The sequence below is a fragment of the Bombina bombina genome, chromosome 2 (assembly GCF_027579735.1).
Source record: "Bombina bombina isolate aBomBom1 chromosome 2, aBomBom1.pri, whole genome shotgun sequence".
In the NCBI taxonomy this organism is placed as follows: Eukaryota; Metazoa; Chordata; class Amphibia; order Anura; family Bombinatoridae; genus Bombina; species Bombina bombina.
The window spans coordinates 1,440,051,480-1,440,064,767 of NC_069500.1; the positions used below are offsets into that span (position 1 = coordinate 1,440,051,480).

At 37.7% G+C, this 13,288-nt stretch overlaps 1 protein-coding gene across 1 annotated transcript; it reads left to right on the forward strand.

Moving 5' to 3' along the window:
• Positions 1–10,878: 10,878 nt before the first annotated feature.
• LOC128647613 (beta-1,4-galactosyltransferase galt-1-like) lies at positions 10,879–12,150 on the forward strand. Its single transcript, XM_053700369.1, has one exon. The coding sequence runs from the start codon at positions 10,879–10,881 to the stop codon at positions 12,148–12,150; it is 1,272 nt and encodes a 423-aa protein (XP_053556344.1).
• The last annotated feature ends 1,138 nt before the right edge of the window (positions 12,151–13,288 follow it).

Below are 13,288 nucleotides of genomic sequence, written 5' to 3' on the forward strand. Positions count from 1 at the left end.
TTATGAAAAAGATGATCCCATCTTAAATTCTCTCGATGCATTCTTTTCTGCCATGTCTCTGCTTTATGAGGATCACAATAAACAGAACACAGCAGAAACAGCTATTAGGTCCTTACGTCAAGGGAAAAGAGTCGTGGAAGAATATATCACGGATTTCAAACGTTGGGCACCGGACACTCAGTGGAACACTCCAGCTTTAAGGAATCAATACCGATTAGGTCTCAGTGAAGCAATAAAAGATGAGCTTGCACGTGGTATCATTCTTGATGATTTAGAAGCCCTCATGACACTCAGCATAGGTATAGACCGAAGGTTAAGGGAAAGAAAATCTGAAAGATCCTTCAGTGATGCAAGCTACAGAAAATTATCCACTTATCAAGCTACGCCTTCAACCTTACCAGCAAGGTCCTTTGATGAACCTATGGATGTAGCAGTGATCCGTGGTCCTCTAAAACCAGAAGAAAAAGCTAGGCGCAAATTATTGAACCTTTGTTTATACTGCGCCGATAAAGATCACACTGTTAAGGATTGTCCGTTACTTCTTCACCAAAAGAAGGGTAAGACACCTCCTAGTTATCATATAATCAATATGGTACATGATTTCAATTCTCATTTGTCCCTTCCTCTCTCCCTACAGTGGCATCATCGGAAGATAGACGTACAGGCCGTAGTTGACTCTGGCGCATCTGGGAATTTTGTAGATATTTCCTTTGTTGTTAAAAATAAGATCCCACTAATAAAAAAGAGTGTTTCACTTGCTATATGTTTGGTTGATGGCTCACTATTCAGTTCAGGTCCCATAACACATCACACCATCCCTATTACTGTAATAACTAAGTCTGGTCATATTGAGCAGTTGTCTTTCGATGTACTTCCCACTTCAGTATATCCTATGATACTTGGTTTGAACTGGTTAATAAGACATAACCCCACTATTTCATGGTGTGAAGGGTCTGTGATCTTTGATTCATCATTTTGTAAACATTCATGTTTTACCAAACACTCTTTATACCACTTATCTGTCAATGGCCTACCTGATTGTTACAAAGAATTTAGTGATGTTTTTGATAAGGTTGAGGCAGACACACTACCACCACACAGGTCGTATGATTGTCCTATTGATCTCATACCAGACAGTACCATACCTATAGGACATATATATCCTCTTTCAGAGCCAGAATTAGCTCATTTGAAAGACTATTTGGATGATAACTTGAAAAAAGGCTTAATTAGACCCTCCACATCCTCCGTTGGAGCATCTATGTTTTTTGTTAAGAATAAGGATGGTAGTCTCCGTCCAATCATTGACTATAGGCAACTTAACAAATGCACAAAGAAAAACAGATACCCCCTGCCTCTCATTCCTGAACTAATTGAACGGTTACGTGGTGTTGTTATTTATACAAAACTGGATCTTAGAGGTGCCTACAATTTGATTAGGATGAGAGCAGGGGATGAGTGGTTAACAGCCTTCCGTACACGTTACAGCCTTTATAAATACACTGTAATGCCGTTTGGTTTATGCAACGCACCGGCGACATTTCAGTGTTTCATAAATGATGTGTTTCATGATCTCTTAGATGTATGTATTGTCATCTATCTGGATGACATTCTTATATTCTCAGAGTCATACGAAAAACATGTGTCTCATGTGAAGCAGGTTTTACTACGATTAAGAGTCCATCGTCTTTTCGCTAAGCTGGAAAAGTGTATATTCAATACAGATACAATTTCCTTTTTAGGATACAACATATCACCTTTAGGTATCTCCATGGAATCTAACAAGCTGGATGCTATAACCAATTGGCCTGCTCCCCGTAACAAGAAAGAAATCCAGAGATTTTTAGGGTTTGCAAACTTTTATCGCAAATTCATTAAAGGGTTTTCACATATTGTTCAACCCTTGACTTACTTAACACGTAAACATATAAAATTTGTTTGGAATCAGTCAGCAGAAGATTCTTTCATTAGTCTGAAACAGAAATTTATTACAGCTCCGATTCTACAATTCCCAGATCCCAGTTGTCAATACACCCTGGAGGTTGATGCTTCCGAGTATGCTCTTGGGGCAATCCTTTCTCAAAGAAAGTCTCCTACGGAACCTCTTCACCCAATATCTTACTACTCCAGAGTAATGACCTCTGCAGAAATGAATTATGGTATTGGTGATAAGGAGCTTCTTGCTATCAAATCCGCCCTAGAGTTCTGGAGACATCTTCTGGAAGGAACACAACACCCTATTCTGATATACACTGACCATCGGAATCTTGAATTTCTGAGATCTAACAAAACCTTGACTTCACGTCAAGTCAGGTGGAGTCTTTTCTTTTCACGATTTGATTATATCATAACATATAGGCCCGGCTCCAAAAATCTCAAGGCAGACTCTCTTTCTCGAAAGGATCCGAAACCTTTGCATATAGAAACACCTGAATCTATCATACCCTCAGATAGAATAATCTGTTTGACTACCGGCTTCAAAACCACCTTAAAACAACATTTGTCTCAGGACTCATCTTTACAGCAACTTGGATTAAGCAAACATCAGGATGGTTTGTACTACCATGACAATCTACTGTATATACCTGAAGTTCTCAGGGAAGAGATTGTTGGTTATGCTCATGACTCACTATTAGCAGGTCATCCTGGAGTTCATAAAACATTGCATTTATTAAAGAGAGATTATTGGTGGCCCAAAATGATTGACACAGTCACTCGATATGTACAAAGTTGTCCCACATGTACCACCAAGAAACACCCACATAATCGCCCTTATGGTTACCTTCTTTCGCTTCCAATCCCAGACAGACCTTGGACAGATATCGCCATGGATTACATAGTGGACTTACCATCTTCATCAAATTTCAACACCATATTAGTGGTGGTTGATTTGTTTTCTAAAATGGCTCATTTCATCCCCCACAGGGGTCTTCCAACAGCTTCAGAAACTGCCTCTCTATTCTTAAACAACATAGTGAAACTTCATGGATTGCCCAAATCTGTCACTACGGATAGGGGGTCACAATTCACATCTAGGTTTTGGACCCAGCTATTTCGTACCCTCAACATCTGTAGACGACTCAGCTCAGCCTATCATCCCCAGACGAATGGGCAAACGGAGAGAACTAATCAGTCACTTGAGCAGTATCTCCGCTGCTATTGTACTTTAGAACAAGATAATTGGCACTCACTGTTGGCCACTGCCGAATTTGCTCATAACAACTCACTACACTCCTCTATGAGAACCACACCATTTTTCGTCAACTATGGGTTTCATCCATCATATCATCCTACCTGTACGTCTGATTCTACACTACCAATGGTAAACGATACAGTCAATTCAATTGCTAATGGTTTTGCTTCCTTAAAAACAGTTCTAGAAGAGGCACAAACCACCCAGAAGCATCATTATGACTTACGCAGATCTAAACCTCCGGATTATGCTGTTGGCGACAAGGTCTGGCTTAGTACAAAAAACCTACGTTTAAAGATTCCCAGTAAAAAATTAGGTGCTTTGTATTTGGGTCCATATGAGATTATTAAAGTAATTAATCCTAATGCTGTGACTCTTCAATTACCATCTACTCTGAAGATACATCCAACATTCCATGTGTCCTTGTTAAAACCCTACTCCTTGGTCAGGGGTAACTTACAGAGTTCTTCTGTTGTTCCTCAAGTGAGTGATGATGTTGAATATGAAATTGATTCTATCTTGGACTCCAGATACCTTCATGATCAACTACAGTATTTGGTAAGATGGAAGGGTTATGCTCCTGAGGAGGATTCGTGGGAGCCGTCCTCTAACTTCTCTGCCCCCCAACTCCTCTCTTTGTACCACCGGAGAAATCCTGACCGTCCTGGTCCTTGATCCGCGGAGCGGCTCCTTGAGGGGGGAGTTCTGTCAGGGTTTTACCATTCTGTACCTTTAACTACTAATTACCATACTGCTATTTAAGGCTCCACCTAGTGTTGAACGTTGCTTGGTAATTTGTTTAGTCACTCACTGTTCCTGAACGCTACGCACCCAGCCATTCCCTCCTGTCTAAGTTGGGATTCCCTGCTACTGATACTAATTTCTGTTACTCAAGACTTGCGGTATTGCAGCACCTCATCTCTGTTCCTGTCTCTCACGCTGCTGCTTGCTTCCTGCTCACTCGCATGCTGGTCCGTTGGCGTGTGACGTCACTAGGTGAAACCGCAGCCGCCACACACTCTCACTGAATCTCTGCACACGCTGTCTGCATTACTTCTCCGGTAACTCCGCTTCTGCTCCACGCTGAGGATACTATTTGGGAAGTCGGTTTGTATATACTATCATCAGGATTACCGGTCTGTATTACCAATATACAAATAAGGATATCTTGCCTCTCATGTCATTTGTTGCTGTTTGCCTCAAGTAATCAAGTAATCAAGTTTACCTGCCATACCAAGCTATTAACCAGTTTATTTCATGCACTATCTGTTTCATCAACTTTTCCGCTTGTGATTCATTTCAGTGACTTGCACAGTGACTTTTGCCATATCTATCATTTTGCTTAAAAGTACTGCTCCATTTTGCATTAACCTCTGATGAACTTTTTGTGCTTAAACTGACTTTAACCCAGCAACTACTCACAACTGCAAATCTTGTCTCTGGTTGTAAATAACCAATGAACCTACCTTGCACAACTCTAACTAAAGTGTGTGTGTGTGTGTGCAAGCTATGTAAATATTTTATATGTGTGTGATGCGAGTCTGCAACTATTTTGGAAGTGAATAAGCTTCTCTCTAAACTCTGGAATTCGAGTTATCCTACATTACCATACTATATTGTTGTTTAGCTCATTCCATTTCTCTTGTATACCATCTTCACACTGTATCCTACAGTAGTGACCCTCAGATCTATGAGCATAACAGGGTTCACACAAGTTAGATCTTAGTGAACCCGAGGTAAGGTGTGAGACTGAGTGGTCCTGCAAGAACAAGGGTACTAGTTCATACTTAAACATAACAGCTGCAGGCTGTAATGATCCTGACCTGTCAAGGCATCGGAGTCTCATTTTGAGGAGCCCAAACATCCTCTTGACTACAGCCCTAGTCCGCTTGTGCGCCCTATTGTAGCGCTCCTGGGCCTCATCAGTGGGGTTACGCAACGGCGTAATGAGCCAAGGCCGGCTCATGTAACCAGAATCACCTATAAATTATGAACATAACAAAATGACAAATATTACTATTTTATTTATAATTATTATATTAAAATACTTTTCATTTGTGTACACAAAAATCCCCTAAACTAAACATTTTCATTAAAAAAATATATGTTTAAATCGCATTCTCTATCAGCCCATTTAAGCTTAGACATGCTACATATGCGTATTTCGCATAAACCAGACCTTTGCTAAACTTTTTTTTTAAAAAAAAAGGTTTAATGGCATATTCTATCTGTCCATTTAAGCTAAGACATGCTACATATCTGTTTTGAACTAAAACTAGACATTTGCGGAAAGAGACAATGACATGGTAAAATTGCATTCTCTATCTGTCCATTTAAGCTAAAACATGCTACATATCTGTTTAAAAGTAAAACTAGACATTTGTTGAAAGACAATTAAATGGTTACATTGCATTCTCTATCTGGGCATTTAAGCTAAAACATGCTACATATCTGTTTAAAAGTAAAACTAGACATTTGTTGAAAGACAATTAAATGGTTACATTGCATTCTCTATCTGTCCATTCAAGCTAAGACATGCTACATATCTGTTTAAAAGTAAAACTAGACATTTGTTGAAAGACAATTAAATGGTTACATTGCATTCTCTATCTGTCCATTCAAGCTAAGACATGCTACATATCTGTTTGGAGCTAAAACTAGACATTTGCGGAAAGAGACAATGACATGGTTAAATGGAATTTTCTATCCGTCCATTTAAGCTAAGACATGCTACATATCTGTTTAAAAGTAAAACTAGAAATTTGGTGAAAGACAACTAAATGGTTACATTGCATTCTCTATCTGTCCATTCAAGCTAAGACATGCTACATATGTGTTTGGAGCTAAAACTAGACATTTGGGGAAAGACACTTAAATGGTTAAATCGCATCCTATAGCTGCCCATTTTGCACATTACACTAACAACAGTTTAAGACTACAGTGGCAATTGTCTAACTAATTAACCATGTTGTGCACAAGTACTCACCAACGAGATACCCAGGGGGAAGCTCTCTTTCCTCAAACAGCAGCCACAGGGACGACTGTCTGTGATGTCGGTAATGATTTCAGCGTTAAACAATTTTGTAGTCGCGTTAAGGAAACTCTAAATACCAGCGGCCGGGAAAAAGCAGTGTTAGGACCCCTTAACGCTGCTTTTTAACCCTAACGCAAAACTCTAAATCTAGGCGATAATGTTATAGGAAATATAATGTTATTAGAAATATAATGCTATAGGAAATATAATGTTATAAGAAATATAATGCTATCGGAAATATAATGTTATAAGAAATATAATGCTATAGGAAATATAATGTTATAAGAAATATAATGCTATAGGAAATATAATGCTATAGGAAATATAATGTTATAAGAAATATAATGCTATAGGAAATATAATGTTATAAGAAATATAATGCTATAGGAAATATAATGTTATAAGAAATATAATGCTATAGGAAATATAATGTTATAAGAAATATAATGTTATAAGAAATATAATGTGATAGGAAATGTAATGTTATAGGAAATATAATGTTATAGGAAATATAATGTTATAAGAAATATAATGTGATAGGAAATGTAATGTTATAGGAAATATAATGTTATAAGAAATATAATGTTATAGGAAATAAAAAGTTATAGCAAATATAAAGTTATAGGAAATTTACGGCTAGATTTAGAGTTTGGCGTTAGCCGTCAAAACCAGCGTTAGAGGCTCCTAACGCTGGTTTTGGGCTACCGCTGGTATTTAGAGTCAGTCAGGAAAGGGTCTAACGCTCACTTTGCAGCCACAACTTTTCCATTCCGCAGATCCCCTTACGTCAATTGCGTATCCTATCTTTTCAATGGGATCTTTCTAACGCCGGTATTTAGAGTCGTGGCTGAAGTGAGCGTTAGAAATCTAACGACAAAACTCCAGCCGCAGAAAAAAGTCAGTAGTTAAGAGCTTTCTGGGCTAACGCCGGTTTATAAAGCTCTTAACTACTGTGCTCTAAAGTACACTAACACCCATAAACTACCTATGTACCCCTAAACCGAGGCCCCCCCACATCGCCGCCACTCTATTAAAATGTTTTAACCCCTAATCTGCCGACCACACACCACCGCCACCTACGTTATCCCTATGTACCCCTAATCTGCTGCCCCTAATACCGCCGACACCTACATAATATTTATTAACCCCTAATCTGCTGCCCCCACTATCGCTGACACCTGCATATTTTTTTTAACCCCTAATCTGCCGCTCCGTACACTGCCGCAACCTACATTATACCTATGTACCCCTAATCTGCTGCCCCTAACACAGCCGACCCCTATATTATATTTATTAACCCCTAATCTGCCACCCCCAACGTCGCCTCCACCTGCCTACAATTATTAACCCCTAATCTGCCGACCGGACCACACCGCTACTATAATAAATGTATTAACCCCTAAAGCTAAGTCTAACCCTAACACTAACACCCCACTAAATTAAATATAATTTAAATCTAACAAAATAAATTATTTCTTATTAAATAAATTAATCCTATTTAAAGCTAAATACTTACCTGTAAAATAAACCCTAATATAGCTACAATATAAATTATAATTATATTGTAGCTATTTTAGGATTTATATTTATTTTAAAGGTAACTTTGTAATTATTTTAACCAGGTACAATAGCTATTAAATAGTTAATAACTATTTAATAGTTACCTAGTTAAAATAATTACAAAATTACCTGTAAAATAAATCATAACCTAAGTTACAATTAAACCTAACACAACACTATCAATAAATAAATTAAATAAAATACCTACAATTACCTACAATTAAACCTAACACTACACTATCAATAAATTAATTAAATACAATACATACAAATAAATGCATTTAAATAAACTAAATAAAGTACAAAAAATAAAAAAGAACTAAGTTACAAAAAATAAAAAAATATTTACAAACATTAGAAAAATATTTCAACAATTTTAAACTAATTACACCTACTCTAAGCCCCCTAATAAAATAACAAAGCCCCCCAAAATAAAAAAAATGCCCTACCCTATTCTAAATTTAAAAAGTTCAAAGCTCTTTTACCTTACCAGCCCTTAAAAGGGCCCTTTGTGGGGCATGCCCCAAAGAATTCAGCTCTTTTGCCTGTAAAAGAAAAATACAACCCTCCCCAACATTAAAACCCACCACCCACATACCCCTAATCTAACCCAAACCCCCCTTAAATAAACCTAACACTACCCCCCTGAAGATCATCCTACCTTGTCTTCACCACACCGGGTATCACACCGATCCGTCCTGGCTCCGAAGTTTTCATCCAAGCCCAAGCAGGGGCTGGCGATCCATAATCCGGCTGAAGTCTTCTATCAAGCGTCGGCTGAAGAGGTCCAGAAGAGGCTCCAAAGTCTTCATCCTATCCAGGAAGAAGAGGAGATCCGGACCGGCAACCATCTTGATCCAAGCGGCATCTTCTATCTTCATCTGATGACGAATGGCTCCATCCTGAAGACCTCCAGCGCGGATCTATCCTCTTCTTCCGACGTCCAACTGAAGAATGAAGGTTCCTTTAAGGGACGTCATCCAAGATGGCGTCCCTCGAATTCCGATTGGCTTTAGGATTCTATCAGCCAATCGGAATTAAGGTAGGAAAATTCTGATTGGCTGATGGAATCAGCCAATCAGATTCAAGTCCAATCAGATTCAAGTTCAATCCGATTGGCTGATTGGATCAGCCAATCAGATTGAGCTCGCATTCTATTGGCCTTTTGCGGGGCATTGACCCAAAGAAATCCGCTCTTCTACCTGTAAAAAAAAATTCAAACACCCCCCAACAGTAAAACCCACCACCCACACAATTAAACCCCCCAAATAAAATCCTATCTAAAAAACCTAAGCTCCCCATTGCCCTGAAAATGGCATTTGGATGGGCATTGCCCATAAAAGGGCATTTAGCTCTTTTTCAGCCAAAACCCTAAGCTAAAAATAAAGCCCACCCAATAAACCCTAACGCTAACCCCCGAAGATCCACTTATAGTTTTTAAAGCTTAGCTGTGAAATAAAAATAACACATAAGATAGATACAATGTAACTATTAGTTTTATTGTAGCTAGCTTAGGGTTTATTTTACAGGTATTTAGTTTTAAATAGGAATTATTTAGTTCATGACTGTAATTTTTATTTAGATTTATTTTAATTATCTTAAAGTTAGTGGGTGTTAGGGTTAGACATAGGGTTAGGCTTAGGGGTTAATAATATTTAACTAGTGTTTACGATGCAGGAGTACGGTGGTTTAGAGGTAAATGTTTTTATAATAGTGGCGGCAATGTCGGGAGCGGCAGATTATCGTTAATAAATTTATTTTAGTATTTGTGATGCGGGAGGGCCTCGGTTTAGGGGTTAATAGGTAGTATATCGGTGTTAGTGTACTTTGTAACACTTTAGTTATGAGTTTTATGGTACAGATTTGTAACATAAAACCCATAACTACTGACTTTCAGTTTACGGTATGGATCTTGTAGGTATAGGCTGTACCGCTCACTTTTTGGCCGGACAGGCAAACTCGTAATACTGGTGTTATGGAAGTCCCATTGAAAAAGGACTTTTTGAAATCTGCGGTAGTTACGTTGCGTTACGGCCAAAAAGGTGTGCGGTACAGCTATACCTGTAAGACTTGTAATACCAGCGGTAGTGAAAAAGAGCCTTAACGCTGAAAGTTTGTTAGCACATGCAGTGATCTACAATAGACAGTGTTGCATTTTTCACATTGCTACAAAGTAGCCCTTAGGCACTCTTTTTCTTTCCTTTTTATCTATGTTACTTTTTTATATACAAGTAGCTATATTGTTTTGACATTTATTTCACAAACCACTTATTTCTAGCACACTGTGCACGATCCTTTATGATTTATTTCTCTATTGCTTAATTCTTAAGTTTCTCAAGCATGTGTTCTTGCATATAATTGAATATAACTGATATAATTTGCGTATCCTGTAACTGAACATGGTCAGACATATTGCCAGGTACTGTATGCATGTTCTATATAAAGTTACACTTGCATATATAATACATTTCTACGCCGCACTTTAGCCACTCTTCTTATGAATACGACGCTCCTACTTTGCACTTTGTATATTTATATTGGGAACGATTGTGTTGGGCTATCATTCACCTCCAGTGAGCTTGTGCGGTTTTGACACGAGGCACAGAACACTATAAGTTTTTGTCTATATTCTGCAAGTGATACTGTAAGTTCAGCTTTTTGTGCGCATCTGGTTATCATGTGAGCGATAGATTTTTATCTTCAACTCATAATACAAGTGCAACCTGACATGCACAAAAAGTTTACTTCTAGTGCAGTTAACGCTCGAACGGAAGTGTTAAATAACACTCCACTTGTTATCTGGCCATGACATTTTTTAATGTTGGATCCGAAAGATTTGGCCGAACTGAATTTTTCACCCGTGCACAACTCTAATATATAATACTTTTTAACTGAATTTGTCTATTTTAGTTTAAAAATTAAATTATAAGCTCTTGACCAAGGTTTTTGGGATTTTCTTTATGGATACAGCACTAGGGTTATCAAAGTCAGTAAAATGATATTATATTCTAAAATTGTTTTCTTTGGAATTTCTTTTTCTGTAAAATAACACTTTCTTTCCTTTTTACAGCTTTGATCTTCTGTTGGAAGCATGTTGTCTACTCTGAAGCTCACAATCTTCCTGTGCTGTTTAGTGATTTGTAGTTTTTTAACTCTTTCATTCTACCTACGTCAGCAACAAACTAAACAGAATGTAACTCGAAGAGATAATGCTGATATTAGCAGCAAGTCGATAACAGCACTTGGAGATAACAAGACCTACATCATCTCTGCCTATTATGACTCTCGAATAACTGAATCAGTGCGAGTACTTGCAATAATCCATGAGTCGGTGAAGGAACTTTATTGCAGGTTTCATTGCACAAACAAGGATAATATTCTTGTTGCGGCACAAATAGACCTTCATATTGAAAGATACGGATTTCCATATGGTACAGCAGATCTTCTGTGTGAGGAGCCTCCTAACTGTGTTTATGTGTATGTGTCTGTTCATTGGTCCAAAACACAAATGACTAACTATGTTCCTAGGTTTGAGGTAAAAAATCGTGTTGTTGGACCATTCTCTGCAAACTTTACCGTCTGTATCTCTGCGCTATATGGAGAGTATAATAATGTATTACAGATGATTCAGAGCTTTGAGATGTATAAACTACTTGGAGCAAATAGAGTAACGATTTATAAGAACGGATGCCATGAGAATGTTGAGAAGGTCTTACAATATTATGTTAAAGAAGGGTTCCTAGATGTAGTAACGTGGCCAATAGACAGATACCTGCGGACATCTGCAATGTGGAATTACTCCTCTGATCCAAACAGTCAAATTAGTTATTATGGTCAAGCTGCAGCACTAAATGATTGTATATATAGAAACATGTTTAAAAGTCAGTTTATTCTTCTAAATGACATTGATGAAATTATTCTTCCAACAAGTCATCGTGACTGGAAATCACTATTGTTAAGTCTTAAGAAAAAACATCCAAATACCAGTGTCTTCCGTTTCAGCAATCATGTTTTTCCAGCACATATTAATGGCGCTATTGACAACAAGTGGAATAATGTTCCTGGGGTGAATATGTTTCTTCACAACTATAGAGAACCTTTAAACCACAAAGCTTTCGATAAGCGGAAAATGATAATAAACCCAAGGAAGATGTTTCAGATCTCAATTCACAGAGTTTTGACGTATGTTGGAAAATCTACAGATTTTAACAGTGAAGTTGGAATTCTTTTTCATTGCAGAAAAACAGAACGACCAGAACTTGCCCCAGAGTCTCTTATTGAAGACAACATTCTCTGGAGATACCGTGCACTCATGATGGAGAAGGTGGATGGTGTCATTAATAATATTCACTTAAACAAATAAGATATATATAGTTACAGTGTGACCGGAACTTGCCCCAGAGTCTCTTATTGAAGACAATATTCTCTTGAGATACCATGCGCTCATGGTGGAGAAGGTAGATGGTGTCATTAATAATATTCACTTAAACACATGAGATCTATATAGTTACAGTGTGACCGGAACTTGCCCCAGAGTCTCTTATTGAAGATAACATTCTCTGGAGATACCGTGCGCTCATAGTGGAGAAGGTAGACAGTCTAATTATTAATATTCACTTAAACACATGAGTGCTATATAGTTTTAGTCTATTGATTTAAAATGTTAACATCAAACATGGAAAATAACAGCAGCTGCACCTAAAAAACAATCTTGTCTCATCACTAAGGACAACTCAGTACATTGATTTTGTTATTTTATATTCTCCTCTTAACCAGAAATGATCATATGGCTTTACTTTATAAGAAATCCAGTTGCACAGGTACATACTGTTCCCCATCTGTGTTTACTGGTATTTTTCATCAAAAAGAAGCCGCTCTGTACAAGAAGTTGAGCACTATCTATCAGTTGCGATGAGATGTTTTCCATTTTGATTTTTTATAAGCCCTATATTTTACATGTGCCAGTCCTGTTTCTACTGAGTACAATCATATTATTAACATGTAATCCATGCTCCATATACAGTACTAATATTCCTTTTTGCTACATCTTGTATCCACAAAAAACTATATTATTCATGTACTACTTCCCCTCACCACCTGAAACATTCATTAGCCCATCTCTTTTATGTTCACCTCACATTTTCCTAAACTCTCTCTCACCTCTCTGTGCCACATTGACACTCTCAAAACTGCAAACCTGTATCTCATCTTATGTCACTCATTGTCTTTAAGATCCAAGGAACTCAAACAGAGACTTAAGTCAAGAGGATACACTTATAAGGGATTAAGAAAGCTTATCATCGAGCACTACACACTAATAGACAGAGCCTACTGATACCAAAAAAGAAAACAGATACTTTTGACAACAAAGTGAGATTTGTCACAACATACAATGGTAGACATAAAGAGATTATGATCTGTGAAGAACGGTGGGAAGGTGTACACTTGAAGATACTCTGATATCGAATTGTACTACGGATTTTTCTGTCACACTCTGATCA

Bases quoted from the DNA above. Each gene is read 5' to 3' on its own strand.
- LOC128647613 (XM_053700369.1), top strand. From the start codon at position 10,879: ATGTTGTCTACTCTGAAGCTCACAATCTTCCTGTGCTGTTTAGTGATT.